This window comes from Calonectris borealis, unplaced genomic scaffold (genome assembly GCF_964195595.1).
Source record: "Calonectris borealis unplaced genomic scaffold, bCalBor7.hap1.2 HAP1_SCAFFOLD_50, whole genome shotgun sequence".
Classification (NCBI taxonomy): Eukaryota; Metazoa; Chordata; class Aves; order Procellariiformes; family Procellariidae; genus Calonectris; species Calonectris borealis.
This window is the reverse complement of record NW_027441459.1, coordinates 190,275-217,517: the sequence shown is the minus strand read 5'-3', so window position 1 is coordinate 217,517 and position 27,243 is coordinate 190,275. Positions and strand designations below refer to the sequence as shown.

Genomic DNA, 27,243 nt, shown 5'->3' with positions numbered 1-27,243 from the left:
GTATAGCAAAGCAATGACCTTAATCCATTTCCCAGAGATGACCAACCCCACATACAAACTGATAATCAGCAGTATAGACAGCCAGTAAGGTGCTACATACCAAAACTGCAAGAACAGATCCAAAAACTCTGAGAGCAAATAAATCAACATTGTGAACATCGAGTACTAAACAGATATAATGAATGCTTATAACAAATTTTTTTTAACCCGTTCGGGTCAAATGTGTCGTTATCTCAACCCTTCGAGCCCCACGTTGGGCGCCAAAAAGGACTGTCGTGGTTTAACATGGCAGGCAGCCAAATACCACACAGCCGCTCACTCACTCCCCCCACCCCCAGCGGGACGGGGAGAGAATCGGAAGGGTAAGAGTGAGAAAAACTCGTGGGTTGAGATAAAGACAGTTTAATAGAACAGGGAAAAAAAAAAGGGAAAATAATAATGATAATGATAATGATAAAATATACAAAATGAGTGATGCACAATGCATTTGCTCACCACCCGCGCTGACCGATAACCAAGTAGCGATCGGTACTTCCTGGATCACGCCTACCCTTCATATACTGAGCATGACATCACACGGTATGGAATACCCCATTAGCCAGCTGGGCTGACTGTTCTGATTATGTTCCCTCCCATCTTGTGTACCTAGCTCAGTCAGTAGGTACGGGAGCTGTCCTTGGACTAGGAGGGCACTTAGCAACAACTGAAAACATCAGTGTGTTATCAACATTCTCCTCATACTAAATCCAAAACACAGCACTAGGAAGAAATTTAACCCTATCCCAGCCGAAACCAGGACAGAGTACTGCTCAGTAACAGCCAAAACAGGGGTGCGTTGTCAACACCCTTCGAGCAACCACTGCAGAGCACGGCACCCGATGGGCTGCTAAGAGGAAAGTTAACTCCTCCCCAGCCAGACCCAGGACAATCTCTACCTCGTATTCCACACCACCTGTGTCATGCTCCGGTCCCACATAATTTGATACGTTTACAAATCTTCCGAAAATCCTTTTTTATGTATTTCTCATTCCTGACATCCCCTCTTATCAACACTTAAAACTTATGCCACATGCATAAACCATCTTTACATCCAACACACAGATTTATGCGTCCTCATTAACCACTAACATTGGGGTTGAGAGCAGACTTGCAACAGGAAAACCTGCTACCAAGCACCCAAGACCTTGTGTGTGCAAAGGCTTTGCCTCAGAGCACAGCCATGCTGCAGTGGACGGCAGGTGGCAATGTGAAGAAGAGATGAGGTGCCCACAAGGAAGACAAACCCTGCTGTCCCCAAGGCCAGAGAGAAACAGAGCTGGGCTGTGCAGTCCAAGCAGGAGAGGGCTTTGCTCTCTGTGGTGTCTCTGCAGCCCTGAGCGCCTGCGGTGGAGGTGAAGCTGATCTCAGGAAGGAAGAGGTGATATTGAGAGTGTCCTTGGGAGTGGACATCCTGTGGTACTGGCACAGTGAAAATCATTGGCCTGACCCGTGACTGTGACATCGAGGGGTGGTTAAACGATGGGGGAGAGAAGAACCAGCAGAGTTTGAGAGGGAATGCCCATGAGTGGAGACCCTGGTGTGATGCGCTTTGCATTCATGCGCTGCCCTGCATCTACTGGAAAGAGAAGGTCAGCCTTAGGTCAGTGCAGTGGTGCGGTTCAGTCATTGGCCCAACGGCACCGAATCTGTCTGAGATGCCGTGCGTGATGCCTGTCACACAGCTGGTTTGAATGGGGACAGGGGTCCTGTCCTGTCTAGGACCTGTGCTGTCCACGTCAGCTGCAGAGCCCTGGCATCTCACGTAGCACTGCAGGCCTGTAGGTGGATACTAAATGAAGATTCAGCTGCCCTGAAGTAGCTTAGACAATTGGAGCGCAAGGGATGCACTCGACAAAACTGCCATGATACTCGCAGGACATGTAGGAAATGCAGTTGATGGTGAAGAGAAAGAGAGCTCTCCCTGTGCTGCATGACTCCATTTGGCCAGCTGAATACCTCTATAGGCTGCCCCGTACATGGGGAATAGCCACAGGTTCAGTTGTCCTACATATGGGCATCTGCCGTCATTCCACCTGGCCAATTTAACTTCCCATCAGCCTCCAAGAAGATGCCCCCAGATGCTGCCCTGTCTCTAGGAACTGCTCCCTTAGAGCTTGCAGTCACCTCACATAGCTTGGACCCCCTCCTGAACCCCAAAGGTCGCCAGGTGTTGGTGGCTGAGCAGCTCCCTCCTGGTAGCCACCCCCATTATTGCCATGGCAGCTGAGAGAAGGAGCTCCCATGCAGGTGCCCATTTTGTGCCCACCTGAACTGAGGCAAGAGGAACCCCACCTCCTGTGGCTTTGTGGTCTGCAGGGGAGTGAGCTGAGACCCCTTCCAGCCCCGGGACTGCACACCCAGGATGAGATGCCTCGATTGACTCTGCTGGATCATTCCCTCAGCAGGGGTAAAGGAAATGCCTCCCTGTCACTGTCTGGGTGTCCTCTCTAATGCTGAGACAAGGAGAAGTGATTAGAGGACCTACATGTGACTCTGGGAAGAGAAATGACCTTGGTGGAAAGAAGTGTCTCTGCGCAGCTGAGGGAGGGAAGATCAGGGATGACTTCAGGCTGTTTCCCAGCAGGTTCCCCTGGAGCCCCAGGGACCCCTCGAGGGAGCCGCGAGGGGCAGAGCAAGTGCTGCCTTGGGCTGGTCCTCTGCTGCTGAGCTGGGCCGGGCTCATGGAAGGAGGGAGCTCCTGGCAAGTGGGCAGTGCTGCAGAGAGACAGCTCTGCCCAGGAGCAGCTCCTCTGCAGAGCGCAGCAGGGCTGAGGGCACTGCCTGCAGGCAGCGAGGGGAGGGAGCGAGGCAGAGAGAGCGAGGCAGGGTCCTTCTGCTCTTTAGAGGGTGCTGTGTGGGTCAGGGCTGCTCAGAGCTTCAGCTCGCTCCCAGAGTATTTCCAAGAGGAGGTTTCAAGGAGAAGGTCAACACAAGGATTACTCTAAAGATAAGGAACTTCCCTGAGTCTGTCTTTTTAATTTCCTGCTCTTGGGGGATGGGAGGGGATGACTGATAAAGGAGGTCTTAATTTTGACAAGTCACTGACACTCCTGAACGGTAACTGTGAGTGATCAGTAGGTCTTCCAGGAGCCTCCTAATGAGTTTTCAGCCTCTCCTCTGCCTACGCACAGCACCAGCATTACCTCTGCTGGACCCATCAGGCTTAGTCTGACCTGTCCTTTTTTCTGCCTGCGAACAGGAACATGCGCCCAGCCAGTGCCCTGCAAACAGGCAGGTTTCTGTAGGGCTAAGGTGAGTGCACAGAGGTTGGGATGGGCTCTGTGAGCGCTGACAGGGAAAGACCTGGCACAGGGAAACAGCCACCAGGAGGAAAATCTCCAGGCAGCAAGGAGATGATCAGGGAATGAGAGGAAACGAAAACCAGAAATGTGTGGGAGGGAGAATTCAGAAAACTCTGTTTCACCCCTCCAACCAGACCCCTTCCTCTGAGCAAGCCCCCGTGCCTCCTCTCCCACCCAGCCAAGCCTCTGCCCTCAGGGCTGTGTGGTCCAAGGTGTGAACCACCTCCTCTGCAGGCAGAGCTCCAGCAGAGCCGTGGGGCAGCTCTCCAGCCACGTGTCCATTTTCCTCTGCAGAGCACAGGGGCTGAGAGCAGCTGCCCGGCAATGGTGGTGCCTGGGAGGTGGTTGCAGAGCTGGCTCAGGGGAACGCTGTCCTGAGCGCCCGGCTGCCTCTGGCCTGGCCCCTCTCAGCCAGACCCTCGCTGGGCATTTGCTTCTTTCTCCACTTGTCTCTGTTCCTGTTGTTGTTGTTTCCTTCTGGCTGCCAGGCTCTCTGGGGAGGTGGAGTTTCAGCTGCAGAGTCACAGGCTGATCTTGGGGGTCCTTTCATGCAGGTGTGCCCATGGGAACAAGGGTCCCAGCTTTCCTCTCACCTGTGGGGCTGAGGGCAATGCAGTCTGTGGGGCTGGAGAATAAGCTGGGTTTCCCTCAATCAGATGCTCTCATCAGGACACTTGGCTGCCTCCTTGAGGTTTCCTTCCCAGCTGTGAGTTGCCCTCCAGAATGCAAGCCTGTCCCCTAGCACCCTTTTGTTATCTGAAAGCCCCATGGAGAAGCGCAGAGGTGCTACAATGGAGGAAATGCTGTTGGGTTGGTGCAATGAGGCGTGAGTGTCCTGGGCTAGGGGTGGGGTGCTGAGACCTTGAGAAAGGGTGAGACATTTAGCGGTCTGCACTGGATCCCTCTGGGCTCAGTAGTGCCTGCTTGTTTTTCAGGGTAACACAAGAGGGTGATCACCCTCCATCTCATGAAGAACAAGTCCACGGCAGCCCGGAACAAGTCGGAGGGACAGACCAGCTGCCCTCTCTGCACTAAGCCACAGGCAATCCTCTTGCCTGGCAGGACTCGTTCTCCATGAGGGCAGCAGAAATGCTGAGGGTTTCTGACATCCAGGAAAACTCCCCAGGTGAGATGGGGGAGCTTTAAAACCCCACACCTCTCAAACTGCCTTCTGCTGTCCCCGTTCCTCAGCACTGGGAGTGCAGAGGCTGAGAAGCCCTTCTGCGTTAGGAGCGGTTTCATCTGACAAAGTCGAACACCAGGACTGACCCTGCCCCCACCGTTCCCATGAACCCACTGCTGCAGAGCAGGGCTGACTCCTCAGCAGCCAGCGGGCAGAGGCCCTGCTCCTCACAACACGCTTGGCCAGCAGAGAGCTGCAGCTACGGAGCTGAATGAAGGTCTCCTGGAAAAGGAATGGGGGCTCGGGGGAGTGTAGCAGGGTGAAGGTCTAAGAGAAAGGCTCTGATTTTGCTCAGAGAAATCTCCCCTAACTCTTCATCGACTCTTCCTTTAAGAACAGGACCCCATGCCCAGAGGCAGCAGATGTCAAACACCAGCTCCATCACCCAGTTCCTCCTCCTGGCCTTCGCAGACACGCGGGAGCTGCAGCTCTTGCACTTCTGGCTCTTCCTGGGCATCTACCTGGCTGCCCTGCTGGGCAACAGCCTCATCATCACCGCCATAGCCTGCGACCACCGCCTCCACACCCCCATGTACTTCTTCCTCCTCAACCTCTCTATCCTCGACCTGGGCTCCATCTCCACCACTGTTCCCAAATCCATGACCAATTCCTTGTGGGACACCAGGGCCATCTCCTACTCGGGATGTGCTGCCCAGCTCTTTCTCGTTGCCTTCTTGGCAATGGCAGAGTATTATCTTCTCACCGTCATGGCCTATGACCGCTACGTTGCCATCTGCCAACCCCTGCACTACGGGACCCTGATGGACAACAGAGCTTGTGTCCACATGGCAGCAGCTGCCTGGGGCGGTGGGTTTGTCACTGCTCTGCTGCACACTGCCAATACATTTTCACTGCCACTCTGCAAGGGCAATGCTGTGGACCAGTTCTTCTGTGAAATCCCTCAGATCCTCAAGCTCTCCTGCTCACACACCTACCTCAGGGAATTTGGGCTTCTTGTGTTCAGTGCCTCTTTTGCTTTTGTGTGTTTTGTTTTCATCGTGCTGTCCTATGTGCAGATCTTCAGGGCCATGCTGAGTATCCCCCGCAAACAGGGACGGCACAAAGCCTTTTCCACGTGCCTCCCTCACCTGGCCATGGTCTCCCTGTTTGTCAGCACTGCTGTGTTTGCCAACCTGAAGCCCCCCTCCATCTCCTCCCCATCCCTGGACCTGGTGGTGGCTGTGCTGTACTCAGTGGTGCCTCCAGAAGTGAACCCCCTCATCTACAGCATGAGGAACCAGGAGCTCAAGGGTGCCCTGAGGAAACTATTTGAACACACACTATTCCAACAACAATAAGGTGCCCACCATCCTCATTGGACTCCCAGGGTAGCTCAGGAAATCCCAGGACTAGCTTTTGGTCATATGTGTCTTTATTCTTCCTTTGTGGGTTTTTTTTTTTTTTGGGTGGGTTTGGGGTTTTGTTTGGTTGTTTGTTTATTAATACCTGTGATATTATTCTTGGCCTCCTAACTGTTTTGTGATGCAAAGACCTCCTGTATGTATGGATCCATGCCCCCTGTTTAGATAAACTCAATGAGGAAACCAGCAGAAAACAATTTGCCTCAGCTCCCATCTATTCCCATCCCTTCTGGACCTGGGGGCACAGCCCCAGCATGCAGAAGGATGTTCAGGAGCCAACAGCCCAGCCGTCGCATTGAGGAGCAGCCCTGATGGCCCTCGGGGCTCCCCCTCACTGCCTCGCCTGCCTCTCTGCTGCCTGCGAGTCAGGGCTGCTGCTTCCCTGGAGACACGGCCATGGACAACAGCAGGACGTGTTCTCCTCGGTCCTGGTCTCTCCTCACTTCCACATTGTCCTCTTGTGTCCTTGTGTTTGTGTAAGCCCCAAGGTCTTGCGTGACTTGTGACGGTGCTGTTGTCTCTACAGTGGCATCCCTATGGCTGTGGGCAGGAGCAGGCCATGTGGACCACTGAGTCACAGCTGGCCTCCCTTCTAGCACCAGCGTAAGCAAAGGGTCTCCTCAGGGCAGGGCCAGAAGGCTGGATGTCTCTTCCAAAGCTGGTGTCAGGAACACACCCAAGGAGCTGCTCCCTGAAGAGGCCTGTCACTGTTTGGGCTTCGCGATGGATTCAGGGGGAGAAGCTCAGAGTCCCAGGGTGATGTGTTAGGGACCAAGGGCTGGGCGAAGAGCTGCCTTCTTGGTTGCACGCATCCAAAAAGACAGCGACTGGTCTGACTTCTCTGCCTGGCACTGTCCCACCTGCAGTGGGGCTGATGGCAGATGCCATCCTGGAGAGGAATCAGGAACCGCCAGGAGAGCTCAGGGCACCTCAAGGGAAGCATCTGAGTCTGGGTGGGCAGTGAGGGGTGCCTCATAAAATGAGTGACGATCCAGGGAGGAGTCTCCAGAGGAAAAGGTGAACCTGAGGAGCCCATGGGCTAACAAAGGCTCTGCAACACCAGGAGAGGCTGTGAGGATCCAGCACGTGAAGGGACATAAGACTGGAGAGTGGTTCAAGACACCCTCTTGGAAACCCCATGGGCTGGATCTAGTGCAGCCGTCCCCTGCCCTTTGTGCCACTAGAGACACCCCATGGTCCTGCCCAGCCTTGTCCTTGGCTACTGAGCCACCAAGGGAAGATGGAAAGGGGCTCAGCAGCAGTGATCCCCATCTGGCTGGGTCTGCTTCTGACCCTGACCAGCACAAGGTCACCCCATGGCCCCAGGACACCACAGCCCCCTCGCTCTGCAGAGCAGCACCACCAGCTCGGGGTCCAGCGGGGAGCACAGGGTGGGAACCAGGACCAGCCGGCCAGGCCAGCATGGACATGTTCGCCTGGGGAAAGGGATGTCCAGGGAGAAGAGCAAGGGAGCATCTCTGTGCCTGCAGGGAGGAATCCATGAGACGGAGAAACCTCTTTCTGGAGGCACCCACCCGGGGCAGGCTGCTCTGTCCCCTGGCCAGGACTCTTGTGCTGGCCTGGGGAGAGGGGCTGACAGTGATGGGCACAGTCAGTCTGTGGTGGGTATCTCCTGCACCAGAGAGCAGGATTCATGGAGTCATAGAATCATAGAATCATTAAGGTTGGAAAAGACCTCTAAGATCATCGAGTCCAACCGTCAACCCAACACCCCCATGCCCACTACACCATGTCCCTAAGCGCCTCATCTACACGTCTTTTAAATACCTCCAGGGATGGTGGCTCAACCACTTCCCTGGGCAGCCTGTTCCAAGGCCTGACCACTCTTTCAGTAAAGAAATTTCTCCTAATGTCCAATCTAAACCTCCCTTGGCGCAACTTGAGGCCATTTCCTCTGGTCCCCCAGCCTCTCCCGTCACCATTTCCAGCACTGGCAGCCCACCCCAGTTTATGGGGATGAGGTTGGCTTTGTGGCCATCTCCTTCCTCCTGCTGGCCTCGGTGCCTGTGTCGGGGGAACAGCCGGCCCTGCCCCAGCCTCTCTTCTTGCCCAGACCTTGGCAGACCCCAGAGCAGGGCTGTCGCCAGCCCCTGTGTGGGACATGGCTGGGGCTGGGCAGGGGCCAGGAACTGGGGGAGGCTGCCGAAGCAGGAGGGTGGGGCACTGAGGGCTGTCAGAGGACTGTGCTGGGGGACACCTCCCCACCCCGAAGGTACCTGCTCCATGGGGTCCCTTCTCCGCGGAGCTGTAGGCCCATGTGTAGGTGTGGTGTACATTCATACCCCCCCTTTCTTCCCTGGGCCGCTTGTTGATCTCAGAAATTCCCATGAAACCTTGGTGTATTGAAGTCTGGCTGTTGAGCGCTCCTTGACTGTATCAGAAACTCCGCACAGCTGAGGATGGGAACATACTCCCACTGCCTGGCCCAGGCGTCCAGTGGAACAACACCGAAACCTGGAGAGTTTTTTAGTAATTACCACCTGGGACTGTGGCCAGGATGGAAATTTACGGATGACTAAAGCCAACCATCTTGAGAACCTATAAACGGTGATTCTAAGTGAGGCCCTTGGAGCTCTCCTGGACTGCAGCGGCTGCACCCAGCATCTCCCTCGGAGTGGGACGCCTTCAGAGCTTGCGATCTTTAGGGCCTGCGATATTCGGAGGACCGCTGGGTCCTGGGTGAGTCCCTTTCGAAGCTCAACCCTTCGCCCGTTGAGAGGGAATGCCTAGACATTCGACGTGAATATTTCTTCACTGACATCGAGGGGAATTTTTAACACGTATACCTTCTGTATATTTTTTTTTATAGATATATATATATGTTTCTCTGTGTGTGTGGACTGATAGTAAGCATAATCTGTAATTAAGTTGTGATTGTAGTAGACTTACTAAGTCACTTTGCAAATATTGAATTAGTTAATGATTAAGCGTTACTAAAGTTTGTAAATGATTAGTTGATAATTAAGTGTTACTAAATTGTGAATGAAACCTAGACTGCTGCCAAACACATATAGTCCCTCAAATATAAACCCTTAGATGATTTTCCTTTATCTGTTTCATCCGTGTAATAAGTAATAGAGTGACCCTTGCCATCGAATTCTGTTAGGTCGCACCTTTATAAATTTCTATGAAAATCACTTTCTGCTGATATCTTTGGTGGTGATTCTTTAAGCGGCCTCTAAACCGCTCATTCGCGACAGTAGGGCAGTATGGCTGGGCCATGCCAGGGGCAGGACACTGCCAGGGACACGAAGCAGCCGTTAGGAGGTGAAAGCAAGGGCAGGCTACAGAACAGGAATTGATATTTATTGCCTTTGGTGCACAGGTGTGCTTTTAGGAAAGGCAAACCTCAACTGGAGTTGGTGAATCGTCCTGTGTTTTATGTGACCAGCTAAGACAAGTCAGGTGACATCTCCTCCACTTGTTTGACTGTCAGGGGAGGCTGGGAGGCACCACCTCAGATGGCTCTACATTACCCCTGAAGCTCATTGTGTCCAGCTTCAACCATCTCAAAGGCCAGTATCTGGACTCTGAAGCTCCTACTCGTAGGTTTTGGGCATCAGAGGAACTGAATCCCACCTCTGACTATTTCATACCTTCCCAGTGTTTGTGGACAGCAAGGAGTTTCTCCTGGTGCATTCCCATGTCCCATGGACTCCACCTCGGATTTGTCTCCCCTTGATTCAGACAATCGCTGTTTGGGTGCCTCTCCGCTCTTGCTTGTACAGGCTCCTCTTAGAGCTGACAGTGGTTCTTGACCCTCCTTCAGTGTAATTTACCCTCACAGCACTTTTAAATCACTTGCTTCCTTCTTTCTTGGCCTCCAGGCACCTTATGAGCCCCTCCACAGCCTGGCTATTAGCTCACTCCTGGGCTCTTCTTTCCAGGTGAACCCCCTCCAAGTTGAATTCCCAGCTCTGCTTCTGAGTCTACTTTGGCCCAAGGCGAAAGTATGGATGAACCCAGGCAAGGTTCACTTACCTCCGCAAGTATGCCAGTGCTGTCCTGGAAAGCTCTGCACTGCTGTGCACACCCACTCTTCTTCAGGCTGTGCCTCAGTGCACACACCATGAAATCTTCTGCGGCACGCTATGAAAAACCTGGCTGGGAATAATACACCACATGCAACTTCTGGGAAGGTTGAGCTGCCAAAGCAAGCCTGCAGATGATCCCCGTGGTGTCTCCAGGCCACAGGGGCAGCCCATGGCATTCAAAGGAGACCTGGGCAAGGAGCCACATGCTGCTTGGTGTCAGGTCTGCTTGAGAGGAGACAGGGCTGAGCAGGGTGTCCCTGAGTGTGGCCTGCCCTCCTGCCTGCACAGCCGCTCGGGTGGCTGCAACAGAGGTGTCCTCACAGCCAGCACCCAGACGGGTCCCTTCCACCTGCCTCACCCCTCCTGTTTTTGACACAGGCAGTTGATGACTGACTAGGGCTGGACTCTTCCTCGCAAACAAGGCAGAACTGGATGAGGAGGTCAATGCTGAGGGCAGCCATGGCCGCAGTGACCATGGCCGAGAGAGCAGATTCCAGCTTGTTCAGCATCTGCTTGGCAGGATCCTGGAAAGCCAAGCTCCATGGAGCCCTCTTGACTTTGCAGGGGCAATAGCATCAAAGCCCAGGAAGAGTCTAACGTTCTGGGAGTCAGGCAGGGCCTCGCTGGAGGCTGGTGGAACAAACAGGGACTCCTTGGATTAAGGGTTCAAACAGCAAAAGGCGGTGCAGAGGGCGTGGCAGGGGAAACAGGTTACCCAGGAGGCCGATAGACACATGGCCGTGGGTGCAGGGATGGACCCAGGAAAGCCAAAGCTCAGCTGGGGCTGGAACTAGCAAGGGATGGGGAGGGCTACCAGAGGGGCTTCTCTAAGTACACTGGCAACACAAGGAGTCAGCTGAAGAAAATATAGTCTCATGGCTCAGGGGGGCAGCACATGGAGTGATAAAGACCTGGAAAAGACTCAGTGAGGAACTCACTGCCTTTTTTTCCATCCTCTTCTCCTGGTAAGATCTGCTCCCAGACCTCCCTGGCCCTCGACTCTCCTACCAACATCTGTTGTGGCAAAGCTGCATCCATGGCAGAGGAAGATGTGTCTGGGGAGCACTTACGCCATATAGACACACAGGTCCACGGGACCAGAGGGGATGCAGCCCAGGTTGCTGGGGGAGCTGGCTGGTATCATTGCAAGGCTGCTCTCAATCATCTTTGAAATGTCAGGGCAAAGAAGGGGTTCCCTGAGGACTCGAAAAAGACAGACATTGCACCCATTGTCAATCAGGGCAAGAAGGAGCACCCAGGGAACTACAGGCTGGTCAGCCGCACCTCAGTCCCTGGGAAGGTGATGGACCAAATTCATTTGATTAATTCCTTTTGCCCACTTCCAGCGGCTCTTGCTATCTGAGATGCCCTGGGGGAGCTGACATACCAATATGCTGCTTGGAAACCTCTCCCAGGACCTATGGGAGCCCTTCTGGATCATTCGCTGGTCACCAGGAAAGGTATCTCCAGAAACCTCAGTGGAGACAACTTCTTTCCGTCCGTTGATGAGAAAGGGAAGTCTAGACAACTTGATTCAACATGGACAACTGCACTGAAGTGTCTGATGCTGGGGGAGTGTCGTGGTTTAACCTGGCAGGCAGCCAAATACCACGCAGCCGCTCACTCACTCCCCCCGCCCCCCCAGTGGGACGGGGGAGAGAATCGGAAGGGTAGGAGTGAGAAAAACTCGTGGGTTGAGATAAAGACAGTTTAATAGAACAGAAAAGGGAGAATAATGATAATAAATAATGATAGAATATACAAAATGAGTGATACACAATGCAATTGCTCACCACCCGCGCTGACCGATAACCAAGTAGCGATCGGTACTTCCTGGATCACGCCTACCCTTCATATACTGAGCATGACGTCACATGGTATGGAATACACCATTGGCCAGCTGGGCTGGCTGTCCTGATTATGTTCCCTCCCATCTTGTGTACCTAGCTCAGTCAGTAGGCACGGGAGCTGTCCTTGGACTAGGAGGGCACTTAGCAACAACTGAAAACATCAGTGTGTTATCAACATTCTCCTCATACTAAATCCAAAACACAGCACTAGGAAGAAATTTAACCCTATCCCTGCCGAAACTAGGACAGGGAGACCAGTCTCCTCCCTTTCTTCACCAAAAATGGACTCACTCCTCATTTACCCTGGAGGGAATGAAAAGGGATTCTTCATAGATGACCTAGAGACCCCTTGAAGTAGGCACTGTTGTACAGATTTGCAGAGATGAGTACGAATCTGGCCACCCAAACCCAGGGCATTCACTGAAATTGGTCACCCTGCTTCCCAGGATCAGGTGAGAGAGCCTGCTGCTTTAGTGGGTGACTCTCTCTTGCAAAGAGCGAGGAAGGGCGTGGGTGCTCCTGGATGGAGAGGAGTTTTAGCTGGGACCTCTGCAAGACATAGAAATATCTTTTTTTATGCTGCAGGTCTGATTATGGTAGAAATGTTCAGAAAAAAAAACAATAAAAAAGAAAGAAAGAAGAAATGAGGAAAGATCTAAAGCAAAGAAAATGTTTTAGTACAATTTTCAGCTTTTTAAATTCCTTGTCTTTATATCTTCCCAGATTAGGAGGAAATAATGTGTTTTGTTTTGATATACCAATCTTTGGGGGATTTAATGAATGGTTGTTTTTAATTAGTATTTTGAAAGAAAAAATGTTTTCCAGAAGCGGGGTGGGATGTAGCTACAGGGACACAGATGTCTTAAGTTACAGGGACACGGGGGCCTGGTGCCTGTGCAGATGTCCTAGGACCCTCTGCCTGCTCTCTATCAGCAGCTCCCAAGGGGTCTGGTCTCCTGCAGGAGACCTCCTGTCCTGTGTGACAGTGGCCAGTGGCAGGGAAACACCTCAGCTACTGCGGGGCCTCTACAAGCGACCCTCGATGTCCATGGCCAGACAGCTGAGCTCCGCCTGGAAAGGGAAGGAACTGCTTGACACTTTTAAAAAACACATGAGCACCTTTTCATCAGCTGAGATGACGGAAAACTTGTAATAAAATGACAACATTTAAAATGACCAGGACAAAATGGGAATTTCCAGGAAGCGTATCAGCTGCAGGAGGTGAAGGATGTACCTTCCTCTGTGCTATCATTGCCAAGACTCTGTTCGTGATACTGTGTCTTTAACCTCCCTCACCTTTGCAGATGCAGTAGATGATGACTGTAGGTCCTTTCCAGCTGAACTAGTCTGGTCTCATCTAGTCTAGAGTATTCTGCCTGCCCAAGCCTAAAGGCACCTTCCCAGCAGCCTGTCTGTACCTGCACCCTGTCCTCCGCTCTCCAGTTTTCCCCTCCCCTTACTCCTTGTTCACTCAGATCCCTCTCAACTCCCCAGGTGCTGCTTTGAGCTTCAGGGAGTTAGAGGCCTGCCCTTGTCTTTCTGCAGTCTAATTACCTCTTCAGCCAACCCCTGCCTTGTGCTTACAGCTATTCTTTCCGACCTCTCTCTCTCAGACCTTTCTAGTGAGGCCATCCCCTGAGGATGGTGAACCTCACTGGAGGCAGCTTGGACTCAGCAGACAGTTGAGGAGGGTGGGGGTTATTGTTTGCTCAACTTTGCTAGGTTTTCCTTCTGTTGCTTTGAAACGAAGAGAAAGGCAGCTGTGCCTGTGCGCAACCAGGTCCCTAAGGAAAGCAGGTGGGAGTTGGTGCAAAGGAGCTGTAACCTCCAGCTGCAGACTTCACTGGAGAAGTCTGATGGAAGGAGAAGTAATGCAAGTCCCAGGTGGCCCATGAGAGAAAGGGCAGGGGTGGGGAGGTGAGCAGGGAGGTTGTCCATGCCTGACCTCAAGGAGGAGCTCTTCCTACCCATCTTGACTTTATTTGGAGACACACACACACACACACACCCCGCATCAATATTGATTGGAGAATGCTGCTATCACTTCTGCTGTGAATTTAAAAAAAGCCCCAAACTCTTAAAAATCAAAAATCCTCCTTTATTAAGTGCTCATTGAAAGCTTGGAAATCTTCCCCTTCACGTACTCTCTGGACACCTCTCCAATTAGCTGTGTAAGTCTTGAAGACTTGCAAAAAATAATGGGAAGAGGCATGTCTTTTTCCATTTTAACGAGTCCCATGGTGTATTCGATGCTGAGACCATGAACTAAGACACTGAGCGGAGCCTGAAGAAACCACTGAAGAAGTCAGTGCCAGAAGCAAGCCCTACAGTTTCAGGGAGTGTTAATGGGTCCCACTGGGGGCCGTTACTAACAAAGCCTCCCGAGGGGCTGGTTAGAGCAGAAAACGAGAGGCAGTGACGACAGGTAGGCAAAGGCAATCATAGAATCATAGAATCATAGAATCATTTAGGTTGGAAAAGCCCTTTAAGATCATTGAATCCAACCGCAATGTAAAGATGGCTCTGATGCTGAGTAACCCGTGGTATGTCACATCTACTGCGCTTCGCAGAGGAGCTGCTCCTGGGCAGAGCTGTCTCTCTGCAGCGCTGCCCGCTCGCCACGAGCTCCCTCCGTCCCAGGAGCCCAGCCCAGCTCAGCAGCAGAGGCCCAGCCCAAGGCATTTTAATGACCCCTCTGGTGGGTTTGGTGTCGAGTCCATGAAACTCAGGCACTGAGAGGAGGCTGAAGAAACCTCTCAAGAAGTCAAAGTCAGATGCAAACTCCAAAGTTGCTTGGAGCCTTAATGGGTCCCACTGAGAGACATTACTGACAAAGCAACCCTGGGCACTGGTTCGTGCAGAAAACTGCTCAGTAAACCTGGATGCGTTACATTAAGCCAAGGGCCAAGCCCTGTCCGCCATTCCTTGGGAAGGGAGATGATGTCCCTCACACCTTGCTCACGGCTCTTCCGAGGGCCAGCGTGTTGTGGGGATGTGCGATGCCAAGTGCAGGACAGCTCCCAGGCTCCTGGGTGGGGATGAGAAGGCCATGAGGCTCTTGTGCTCTAAGGAGAAGGTGTCTCCTTAGAGTCCTCAGGTGCAGAGAGAACAGCCATAGCCCAGGAGACAAAGACCTCGGCTATGGTGGGGGCTTTCAGCCTTGCCAGAGACCTCAGCTCTCTCCACCACAGGATGTCCTCCATTTGGGAGCTTGAAAAGGAGATCCTTCAACATCAAGGCTCTCTGCCTTGTTCCCTTCTCTCAGGATCCTAAACTCTACCTTCTCACTCTTGCCTTTTACATCCCTGACCAGTTCTTCCATTTTGAAAGTATGAAGTCCCGCAGGGCACCTCACCTCATTGCCTCCTCTGTCACCCCAGTCAGGAGGATGGTGTCAATGAGCTCCAAAACCCTCCTGGATGGCTTGCACCTCGCTATGTTGTCTCTTCAGCAGAGGCGGTTGGGATAGTTCAAGTCCCCCATGTGGACCAGAGCCTGCAAACATGAGGCTTCTTCCAGTTGTTTGAAGAAGGCCTCATTTACTTCCTCTTCCATAGCAGGCCGTCCATATCAGACATCCACCCACCACAGCGTTGCCCATCTTGTTCTGCCCTCTCATGCTGACCCTTCAGCTCTCAGCTGACTCATTGTTTGTCCCCAGGCAGAGCTCCACGCATTCCTGCTGCTCTCACATAAAGGACAACTTCCCCTCCAAGTCCAGACCGTTTCCCCGGGAGGTGGTTTGGGCCACCTTCTCACTCCAGTAGCCAACTTGCAGATCCTCTGGGCTCTCCAGTGTCCAGCCCAGACTTAGGGTCTCTAAATACGGGGCTCCCAGGCTGCTGCTTCTACTCACTGGCTGCTCTGGTTTGATGTTCGCTAGTGGTTACACCCAATGACATACACACCAACATTATATGCACGCTCTCCAATCTCTCCAGTTTCTGGGGCCCTGAAGAACATGAACTTGTATGACTTGTGGTTGCCGCTCCGGTGGCTGGCAATTGGGCCTCCATCCGTACACAAAACCAGAGATTCTCCTCAGCCCAGAAAGCTGTGGGAAATTGGAGTTTAATAAGAAGACGCAACAGTCTGGGGCAATCAGTTGCTGGGCATGGCCAGACAAGTGTACTGACCAATCACCTGTTTACACATGATCAGCCTCTCTTATCCCTTTTCCCTCCGTTCTCCCACGCTTGTTGCTCCCCAAATCACCATGATCCCTTCCTCTTGTTGCCTTTGGTTCTTTCCTAGACATTCCACAGGAAGTCTTGCACAATGCCCAAATGCTCTTTCTTGCATCCCATCAGGAGTCTCAGACACCCAGAGGCAGAAACCCCCATCCTCAGTATGCAAGGTCATCCTGCGAGGCTCCCCCTTTGACCCACACCCACATATCTTGGACCTGTCTGGGAAAGACAGGTTTTTCCATTAGGGTGTTTAATTGTTTCTCTCAGAACAGGCTGATTCATGTTGTAGAAATGGCAATTCTTTATGTTTATGGAAGCGTGGGGGACTTGGTCAGATCCAAATGCCTACATCGGGCATGTGTGAAACAGAGCCGACTGTTTGCCTCCCCCCGGCCATGACCAAGTCCTGAGGATATTGACTCTAGGAGGCATTTACTAGCACTGACCACAGACGATAAGGACCATAACAGCCACCTATCTGGATGACCCAAGAAGTCCTCTTCATTCCTCTCTGCCCATGTTTATGTGTTTCCCCCTTCAAAGGCTGTGTCATACACACAAGCTCCAAGACTTAAAGGAAATTCAAGGGACAGAAATGCAAGCCAGGCCAACAATAACTCTCTATCAAAGCTTAAGCCACAATGAACAAGCAGCAGTCGATTAAAGACATCCTAGAGCATTTGAGTGTACATCACCTTTAGCACGCCTAGGGAATTTTTCGAGGCACCCAGTCTTTTGGAGGTTGTTTCCGATCCTCTCCAGTGTGTCCAGTCAACCCTAGGTATATATAAAGAGGGCTTATGAGAAAGACGGAGAGAGACTTTTGACCACGGTCTGTAGTGACAGGACCAGGGGTAATGGTTTTAAACTGAAAGAGGGTAGGTCTCGATCGAACATAGGGAAGAAATGCTGTACGGTGAGGCTGGCGAGACACTGGAACAGGTTGCCCAGAGAAGTTGTAGATGGAAGTGTTCAAGGTCAGGCTGGATGGGGTGGTGAGCAACCTGATCTAGTGAAAGCTGTCCCTGCCCTTGTCAGGGAGGGCGTTGGACTAGATGACCTTTAATGGTCCCTTCCAACCCAAACCATTCTATGATTCTATGATTTCTCAGTGTCTGCAGAGTCCCTTGACTGGCATTTAAGGTAGGCAACAGTGACCAGGCCAAAGAAGAGAGTCACCACCCCAAGGTGTTAGGAGCAAGTTGGAAAAGGCTTTGTGCCTGCTCCAAACTGAAGGCATTTTCAGAATTGCCCTGATAATTGTAGTGTAAGAAATAGCGATAAAGGAAAAGGGAAGGACTGCAAATACCAGGATGATGGTGTGCAGCGTCATTTGGTTCCAGGACGTGTCTGCAGAGACCAGTTCCAACAGAGGGGGTGTCACAGAAGATGTGATGAAGGGCATGGAATGCTCAGAAAGGCAAAGTGAATACCTCATAGGTCTGCCCTACTTAGACCGGTATGACAGCTGCCTGTGACCCCACTACCATGTGACACAGAACCCCCCTTTCATGATGAGGCTATAGTGCAGGAGGTCACAGATGGCTGCATAATGGTCGTATGGAAGCCAGGAGAAGGTTTTTGGTGCCTCCCCGCAAAACCAGGAAATACAGCTGGGCAGCACATCCATGGAAGCAGATCCTGCTGGATTCCTTCAGGAAGCCCACCAGCGTTTTTGGCAGTGTGATTAATGTAGAGCAGATCTTTGGGAAGGAGAAAGTCCTCAGGAAGAAGTACACGGTGCTGTGGAGGCTTGACTCCACCACAGTGGTAAGCACGATGAAGCCATGCCCTATGAGGACCATGCAGCAGATGATCAGGAAGCCTGTGAAGCGCAAGCTCTGCAGGTCAGTGTGGACAGCAAATCCCAGAAGAAGAAATCCAGGTGCAGCAGTGTGATTCTCCAAGCCACTGCTTTCGGGCATTTTCTCTACCTAAAGTCATCCACACAACAGCTGGTAGAGGTCACTGATGGCCCATCCATCATCGCATACCCCTCAAACATAGGGAAAGACTACAAACATCAGCATACACTATTGCAGCATCAGGAAAGCTAGCCCAAGATCTACGTGTATGTACGGAAGTCTAAGGTGGAGTGATGGGTAGACCTGGCATGCAGCTAAACCTCCAAGCAGTCGCTCTCTCCCTCCCTCTCCTCAGCAAGACGGGGGAGAAAATAAGATGGACAAGTTTGTGGCTTGAGGCAAAGGCAGCTGAATGAGAAAAGCAAAGGTCACCCATGGAAGCAAAGGAAGAAGAGATTTATTCCCTCCTTCCCATTGTCAGGCAGATGTCCAGCCAATTGCTGGGAAGCATGGCCTCAGTGTGCCTAGCGGTTGCTTCGGAAGAAAAGTGCCATTATTAAGAATGCCCCTCACCTCTCCCTTTCTCTCGTCTGTTATTGCTGATCCTGACGTCATATGGTATGGAATATCCTTTTGATCAGTTTGGGTCAGCTCTCTTGGCTATGTCCCCTCCCGACCTCTTGCCTACCCCCAGCCTCCTGGCCTTTGCGGGTGGTGGGGTTGGAGAGACAGCCTTCGTGCTGTGCGAGTACTGCTCAGTAACAGCCAAAACAGGGGTGCGTTGTCAACACCCTTCGAGCAACCACTGCAGAGCATGGCACCCGATGGGCTGCTAGGAGGAAAGTTAACTCCTCCCCAGCCAGACCCAGGACAATCTCTACCTCGTATTCCATAACATTTGTGTCACGCTCCGGTCCCACATAATTTGATACGTTTACATATCTTCCGAAAATCCTTTTTTATGTATTTCTCTTTCCTGACATCCCCTCTTACCAACACTTAAAACTTATGCCACATGCATAAACCATCTTTACATCCAACGTACAGATTTATACATCCTCATTAACCACTAACATTGGGGTTGAGAGCAGACTTGCAACAGAAAAACCTGCTACCAAGCACCCAAGACCTTGTGTGTGCAAAGGCTTTGCCTCAGAGCACAGCCATGCTGCAGTGGACGGCAGGTGGCAATGTGAAGAAGAGATGAGGTGCCCACAAGGAAGACAAACCCTGCTGTCCCCAAGGCCAGAGAGAAACAGAGCTGGGCTGTGCAGTCCAAGCAGGAGAGGGCTTTGCTCTCTGTGGTGTCTCTGCAGCCCTGAGCGCCTGCGGTGGAGGTGAAGCTGATCTCAGGAAGGAAGAGGTGATATTGAGAGTGTCCTTGGGAGTGGACATCCTGTGGTACTGGCACAGTGAAAATCATTGGCCTGACCCGTGACTGTGACATCGAGGGGTGGTTAAACGATGGGGGAGAGAAGAACCAGCAGAGTTTGAGAGGGAATGCCCATGAGTGGAGACCCTGGTGTGATGCGCTTCGTATTCATGCGCTGCCCTGCATCTACTGGAAAGAGAAGGGCACAGCCTTAGGTCAGCGCAGTGGTGCGGTTCAGTCATTGGCCCAACGGCACCGAACCTGTCTGAGATGCCGTGCGTGATGCCTGTCACACAGCTGGTTTGAATGGGGACAGGGGTCCTGTACAGGACCTGTGCTGTCCACGTCAGCTGCAGAGCCCTGGCATCTCACGTAGCACTGCAGGCCTGTAGGTGGATATTAAATGAAGATTCAGCTGCCCTGAAGTAGCTTAGACAATTGGAGCGCAGGGGATGCACTCGACAAAACTGCCATGATACTCGAAGGACGTGTAGGAAATGCAGTTGATGGTGAAGAGAAAGAGAGCTCTCCCTGTGCTGCATGACTCCATTTGGCCAGCTGAATACCTCTATAGGCTGCCCCGTACGTGGGAAATAGCTACAGGTTCAGTTGTCCTACATATGGGCATCCGCCGTCATTCCACCTGGCCAATTTAACTTCCCATCAGGCTCCAAGAAGATGCCCCCAGATGCTGCCCTGTCTCTAGGAACTGCTCCCTTAGAACTTGCAGTCACCTCACATAGCTTGGACCCCCTCCTGAACCCCAAAGGTCGCCAGGTGTTGGTGGCTGAGCAGCTCCCTCCTGGTAGCCACCCCCATGATTGCCATGGCAGCTGAGAGAAGGAGCTCCCATGCAGGTGCCCATTTTGTGCCCACCTGAACTGAGGCAAGAGGAACCCCACCTCCTGCGGCTTTGTGGTCTGCAGGGGAGTGAGCTGAGACCCCTTCCAGCCCCAGGACTGCACACCCAGGATGAGATGCCTTGATTGACTCTGCTGGATCATTCCCTCAGCAGGGGTAAAGGAAATGCCTCCCTGTCACTGTCTGGGTGTCCTCTCTAATGCTGAGACAAGGAGAAGTGATTAGAGGACCTACATGTGACTCTGGGAAGAGAAATGACCTTGGTGGAAAGAAGTGTCTCTGCGCAGCTGAGGGAGGGAAGATCAGGGATGACTTCAGGCTGTTTCCCAGCAGGTTCCCCTGGAGCCCCAGGGACCCCTCGAGGGAGCCGCGAGGGGCAGGGCAAGTGCTGCCTTGGGCTGGTCCTCTGCTGCTGAGCTGGGCTGGGCTCCTGGAAGGAGGGAGCTCCTGGCAAGTGGGCAGTGCTGCAGAGAGACAGCTCTGCCCAGGAGCAGCTCCTCTGCAAAGCGCAGCAGGGCTGAGGGCACTGCCTGCAGGCAGCGAGGGGAGGGAGCGAGGCAGAGAGAGCGTAAAGGCAGTGTGCAGTGGGAGGATGCTGGGAGCTCACTGAGGGAGAATTCTTCGCAGCCCTTGACACAGTAAGTCTCTGGCTGCAGGTCCACGCAGCTGCGGTTCCTTGAGGGGTCTCCTCAAGCTGGCAATCCCACAGATGACAGGATCTGTAAGTACAACTCTCAGAGTTTCCCTAGTGTAGAGGAGGAGGACGAGCTGCAGAGCAGGGACTCCCTGCTGCACCATCGGAGGAACAGGGCATGATCATGCCTTCTCCAAGGGATGGCTGCAGGGCTGTGAAGGTGGGTGTGCAGCCCAGGGCTGTCCTTCCGAGCAGGGTCCCTGCGCCCCAGGGGGCTGGGGGCTGGGCAGGGACTCTGCCGCCTGCCAGGGTCAGCACCCAGCCTGCCCAGGGAGCTCCCCACGGTTCTGCAGGGAGAAGCTGTGGGTGGAAGGAGCCACCCCCAGCCAGGCAGGGTCCTTCTGCTCTTGAGAGGGTGCTGTGTGGGTCAGGGCTGCTCAGAGCTTCAGCTCACTCCCAGAATATTTCCAAGAGGAGCTTTCAAGGAGAAGGTCAACACAAGGATTACTCTAAAGATAAGGAACTTCCCTGAGTCTGTCTTTTCAATTTCCTACCCTTGGGGGATGGGAGGGGATGAATGATAAAAGAGGTCTTAATTTTGACAAGTCATTGACACTCCTGAATGGTAACTGTGAGTGATCAGTAGGTCTTCCAGGAGCCTCCTAATGAGTTTTCAGCCTCTCCTCTGCCTACGCACAGCACCAGCATTACCTCTGCTGGACCCATCAGGCTTAGTCTGACCTGTCCTTTTTTCTGCCTGCGAACAGGAACATGCGCCCAGCCAGTGCCCTGCAAACAGGCAGGTTTCTGTAGGGCTAAGGTGAGTGCACAGAGGTTGGGATGGGCTCTGTGAGCGCTGACAGGGAAAGACCTGGCACAGGGAAACAGCCACCAGGAGGAAAATCTCCAGGCAGCAAGGAGATGATCAGGGAATGAGAGGAAACGAAAACCAGAAATGTGGTGGGAGGGAGAATTCAGAAAACCCTGTCTCACCCCCTCCAACCAGACCCCTTCCTCTGAGCAAGCCCCCTTGCCTCCTCTCCCACCCAGCCAAGCCTCTGCCCTCAGGGCTGTGGGGTCCAAGGTGTGAACCACCTCCTCTGCAGGCAGAGCTCCAGCAGAGCCGAGGGGCAGCTCTCCAGCCACGTGTCCATTTTCCTCTGCAGAGCACAGGGGCTGAGAGCAGCTGCCCGGCAATGGTGGTGCCTGGGAGGTGGCTGCAGAGCTGGCTCAGGGGAACGCTGTCCTGAGTGCCCGGCTGCCTCTGGCCTGGCCCCTCTCAGCCAGACCCTCGCTGGGCATTTGCTTCTTTCTCCACTTGTCTCTGTTCCTGTTGTTGTTGTTTCCTTCTGGCTGCCAGGCTCTCTGGGGAGGTGGAGTTTCAGCTGCAGAGTCACAGGCTGATCTTGGGGGTCCTTTCATGCAGGTGTGCCCATGGGAACAAGGGTCCCAGCTTTCCTCTCACCTGTGGGGCTGTGGGCAATGCAGTCTGTGGGGCTGGAGAATAAGCTGGGTTTCCCTTCATCAGATGCTCTCGTTAGGACACTTGGCTGCCTCCTTGAGGTTTCCTTCCCAGCTGTGAGTTGCCCTCCAGAATGCGAGCCTGTCCCCTAGCACCCTTTTGTTATCTGAAAGCCCCATGGAGAAGCGCAGAGGTGCTACAATGGAGGAAATGCTGTTGGGTTGGTGCAATGAGGCGTGAGTGTCCTGGGCTAGGGGTGGGGTGCTGAGACCTTGAGAAAGGGTGAGACGTTTAGCGGTCTGCACTGGATCCCTCTGGGCTCAGTAGTGCCTGCTTGTTTTTCAGGGTAACACAAGAGGGTGATCACCCTCCATCTCATGAAGAACAAGCCCACGGCAGCCCGGAACAAGTCAGAGGGACAGACCAGCTGCCCTCCCTCTGCATTAAGCCACAGGCAATCCTCTTGCCTGGCAGGACTCGTTCTCCCTGAGGGCAGCAGAAATGCTGAGGGTTTCTGACATCCAAGAAAACTCCCCAGGTGAGATGGGGGAGCTTTAAAAACCCCACACCTCTCAAACTGCCTTCTGCTGTCCCTGTTCCTCAGCACTGGGAGTGCAGAGGCTGAGAAGCCCTTCTGCATTAGGAGCGGTTTCATCTGGCAAATTTGAACACCAGGACTGACCCTGCCCCACCGTTCCCATGAACCCACTGCTGCAGAGCAGGGCTGACTCCTCAGCAGCCAGCGGGCAGAGGCCCTGCTCCTCATGGCACGCTCGGCCAGCACAGAGCTGTAGCCATGGAGCTGAAGGAAGGTCTCCTGGAAAAGGAATGGGGGGTCGGGGGAGTGTAGCAGGGTGAAATTCTAGGGGAAAGGCTTTGATTTTGCTCAGAGTATTCTCCCCTAACTCTTCATCGACTCTTCCTTTAAAAATAGGACCCGATTCCCAGAGGCAGCAACCGTCCAACAGCAGCTCCATCACCCAGTTTCTCCTCCTGGCCTTCGCAGACACGCGGGAGCTGCAGCTCTTGCACTTCTGGCTCTTCCTGGGCATCTACCTGGCTGCCCTGCTGGGCAACGGCCTCATCATCACCGCCATAGCCTGCGACCACCGCCTCCACACCCCCATGTACTTCTTCCTCCTCAACCTCTCTGTCCTTGACCTGGGCTCCATCTCCACCACTGTTCCCAAATCCATGGCCAATTCCCTCTGGAACACCAGGGCCATCTCCTACTCGGGATGTGCTGCACAGGTCTTTCTCTTTGTCTTTTTGATGTCAGCAGAATTGTACCTTCTCACCATCATGGCCTATGACCGCTATGTTGCCATCTGCCAACCCCTGCACTACGGGACCCTCCTGGGCAGCAGAGCTTGTGTCCACATGGCAGCAGCTGCCTGGGGCAGTGGGTTTCTCAATTCTATCCTTCACACTGCCAATACATTTTCACTATCCCTCTGCAAGGGCAATGCTGTGGACCAGTTCTTCTGTGAAATCCCCCCACTCCTCAAGCTCTCCTGCTCACACACCTACCTCAGGGAAGTTGGGCTTCTTGTGGTTAGTTTTTCTTTAGGTTTTGGGTGTTTTGTGTTCATTGTGCTTTCCTATGTGCAGATCTTCAGGGTTGTGCTGAGGATCCCCTCTGAGCAGGGGTGGCACAAAGCCTTTTCCACGTGCACCCCTCACCTGGCCGTGGTCTCCCTGTTTCTCGGCACTGGCATATTTGCCTATCTGAAGCCCCCCTCCAACTCCTCCACATCCTTGGATCTGGTGGTGACAGTTCTGTACGCGTTGGTTCCTCCAGCAGTGAACCCCCTCATCTACAGCATGAGGAACAAGGAACTCAAGGATGCCCTGAAGAACCTGATTCTAGTAGTAGTATTCCGGCAGCAATAAGCCACTTATCACTTTTCATAAATATTCTCCAAGTGATCTCAGGCAATTTGTGTCCTTTGGGCATTGTATTGACTTGCGGAAACCGGACTCCACAATCTATGAGATTGTAAAGTAGGTATGTTTATTCAGCACTGGGCGGCATGGGGGGTAGTCCCACCAAAATCGTGCGCGCCTCAACGCGGCACTTACCATAAATATATACAGTAAAATATTACATATTCATAGAGTTTTGTAATACGCCTATACATATGCATGACCTGTCCCCGCTTTGTATTAAATTGAGCTCCAAGAAGGCATTTCCATAGACCCCTCCCATCTGCGCTTGCGCATTGCCTCCTAGTGGTGGTCGTCGGGGGTCGTGGGGATGAAGGCTAATAGTTCCTCTTCGTCACCGCTAGTAACCTTTTGTTCTTGCGCAGGCTCAGTTGTCCTCTTACTTTTGTCCATACCGCAGGGTCAGTTTTAGCTGGCTTCTTGAGACAAATTTTTAGTGTTTGTCAGGAACTGTCCTTGTGAGGCGCCTCAGTTAATTTACACCATAGCTGAGTCGGCCTTATCAGGCTGAGCCGGCCTTGTGAGGAACAAAGTATCAAGCCCCTACCTACTGATTCAATCTTCTAACTACTATTAATCATTCAACTACTAAAATTCCTTAATCCCTTCTCTCAGTCCCCCCTTTTCTAAAAAGTTGGTAAATTCTTTTACTCTATACTAAACCCTATACTAATTTCCCTTATATTATCCCATTCTTCTCCAGGTCCTTTATAAGATTTCTGCCTGTTTCAATTTTTTGTCAGTGCTGTTAGTCATACCTCAAGTGCCTTATTTGTTTTATCATTCGCCAATTTAAAACATATAGTATTGCAGATAAAGCAATACTAATAAAAACTAGAATTAGGAGAACAACAATAGGGTGACATAAGGTATTAAGAATACCTGTAGCAGTGGGCGACCATCCGAAAAGTATTTCCCACCATTTGTGTTCTCCATCCTTCTTTACCCACTTTAGAACTTTTTTATTTTGTCTACGTCATGATGCACCGTTATCAAGGTCTCCTTTCCATTGTTTTTAACTTCTTCTAGTATCCGTGTTAAATCGTGATGTTGTAGTAATTCCTTCGTTTGAGCTAAATCCATCCCGAGGGATGTAGGTATCAATTCATGGAATAATGTATAATTAGATCTAAGAACCTGATGGGATATAACTGGAGCTATATAATTAAAGTCACATCCAATGATTTTAGTAAAATTGCAAATGCAAAAATTTGAGTGATTTTTAGTGTCTACCTTCGTGTCCCCTACAGATATAAAACTACAAGTAGTTCTCAAACATACGCAACCTTTGCCAGTGTATATTAATATGGTTTTAAGGTCAGCATTGGGGCGAATTTCAAAATGACAAACTTTCTGATCAGTGTCAAGACAAATATCTTGAGTATCGATAACATTATTCTCACAAATGAACCCTTGTTGTTCTCGTACAATGCAAGATTCTAAATCTACAGTTTGCCATTCATTCCCTGTTTTTCGAGCCCATGCCCTATGTTCAAAAGGGTGAAGTAGGGTCTCGTTGTGATTCAGTCCTAATGCTATAATAGGGTGGATCATCTATACTGTAGCTTTGCTAATAGTTAATACAAAAGCTTCGACTGTGTTTGTAGCAGGATCATAAGTAAAATTCACTAAGTTCCACCAAGACTGAAGTTTCTTTTCGAAGTCATTTGCATTGTCCCAAATTATTTTCCGAATTTCAGTGGGGAAGATTCCCTCTTCATCCTCTCTTAGGACTGAAGCAGTTACTGATTGCATCCACAATTGTGCCTGAATACAGCTGAGAGCTAGAGAAACATTATTTTGGAGCCCACCGAGTGCATTCATGATTATCTCATGGTCTCCTCTGTTTATTCTTTCCCAATCAGGTAACACTTTTGACAGTAGCCACTGATGGGTTCCCAGAGCCAATAGGGAAGATCGTAAAGGCTGGTGTAATTTTGTCAGCTCGGTAGTAGAGGCAGCCAATTTATTCATTATTACCTCTGCGTCAATGCTATTTAGGACCCCTAACCCTGTACCTAAAATACCAGTTAAGTCTCTTGATATTCGTCTTTTATGCAGCCAGGTAGTCCACCCCTCGTAAGAGGTTTGCAAAAAAGGAGAACAGGCCGGTTGAATTTCTGAGACATTGTTCTGCATTTGCAATTTAACTTGTTTAAGGGACCAATCCGGGTTAAATAGCATTTGTTGTTGTCCTGTATTCCTTATTACATACGGCCCGACTTCATACACTCTAGGTTTGAGCTTGAGTGCATGAGGTGTGACCGGTGTGACCGGTGCGACCGGTGCGACCGTTGTGACCGTTACAACAGGCCTTGCCACAGCATTTATCCTAAATTTAAATGAGAGTCCAATGTTATCTCTGGCCCAGAGACAAACCACCTCAGTGGTTCTTATTAGTGTGAAGTTATGCCAACATTCTAATTCCCTTCCGGTACAGGCCGTTATGTTACTTGGAGGACAGGCTTCTGTGGTATCATCTATAGGACAGATGTTCCGATTACTAATCTGGGATGCCTTTTTATGGGTAGTAGTCCCATTAGTCATTCGGCATCCCACTTTGATTTCTTCTCCTACAGTCCCCTGGAGTTGATGAATTTCTGTAGTGTTACCCCATTCCCATTCCCCTCTCAAGTATACCTGGCTTCCATGTATGACCACGGTAGATAGGTTTAAGCCTCTCAGATCAGACAATTTCCCCATGGATCCGGTATATTTGATATAAGCCTGAGACCAAAGCTGCTTAGTATTATCCTGGCTAGTAGTGCTTTCCCACCCCCAAATCATAATTATGACCGTGAAAAAAATAATTTTCCCGGTTGGGCTTGCGTGACCTTCCATGGAGATTTGTGTGCCTTCTTCACTCTGGTATGATGGATCCAGGCATTCTGTTCTTTGATTTTGATTGCTGTGAAGGAGGTGAGGAGTACTTGGAATGGTCCTTCCCACTGCGGCTCCAAAGTTTTCTCTGCAAGAGACTTTACATACACATAGTCTCCAGGTTGTATATTATGTACAGGCCCATCCAAACCCCTGCTTCGAGTCCCAACCACATATTTCTCAACCTTCCTGAGTTGTTTCCCCAAAGCAACCATGTAGGAGGTCATGATTTCATCCCCGACTTGCGTGGACATCCCTTTCTGTATTCTATAGGGTCGTCCGTACAAGATTTCAAAAGGGGT

At 51.7% G+C, this 27,243-nt stretch overlaps 2 protein-coding genes across 2 annotated transcripts; both read left to right on the top strand.

Annotated features, from left to right (window-relative positions):
- The first annotated feature begins 4,886 nt into the window (after positions 1-4,886).
- On the top strand, positions 4,887-7,109 carry LOC142076470 (olfactory receptor 14J1-like). The gene has a single exon (XM_075138760.1). It carries the CDS (start codon positions 4,887-4,889, stop codon positions 5,820-5,822), a length of 936 nt encoding a protein of 311 aa, XP_074994861.1. The 3' UTR covers positions 5,823-7,109.
- A 15,506-nt stretch (positions 7,110-22,615) lies between these two features.
- Positions 22,616-24,007, top strand: LOC142076469 (olfactory receptor 14A16-like). The gene is made up of 2 exons (XM_075138759.1): positions 22,616-22,652; positions 23,049-24,007. Exons 1-2 carry the CDS (start codon positions 22,616-22,618, stop codon positions 24,005-24,007), a joined length of 996 nt encoding a protein of 331 aa, XP_074994860.1.
- Positions 24,008-27,243: the final 3,236 nt, after the last annotated feature.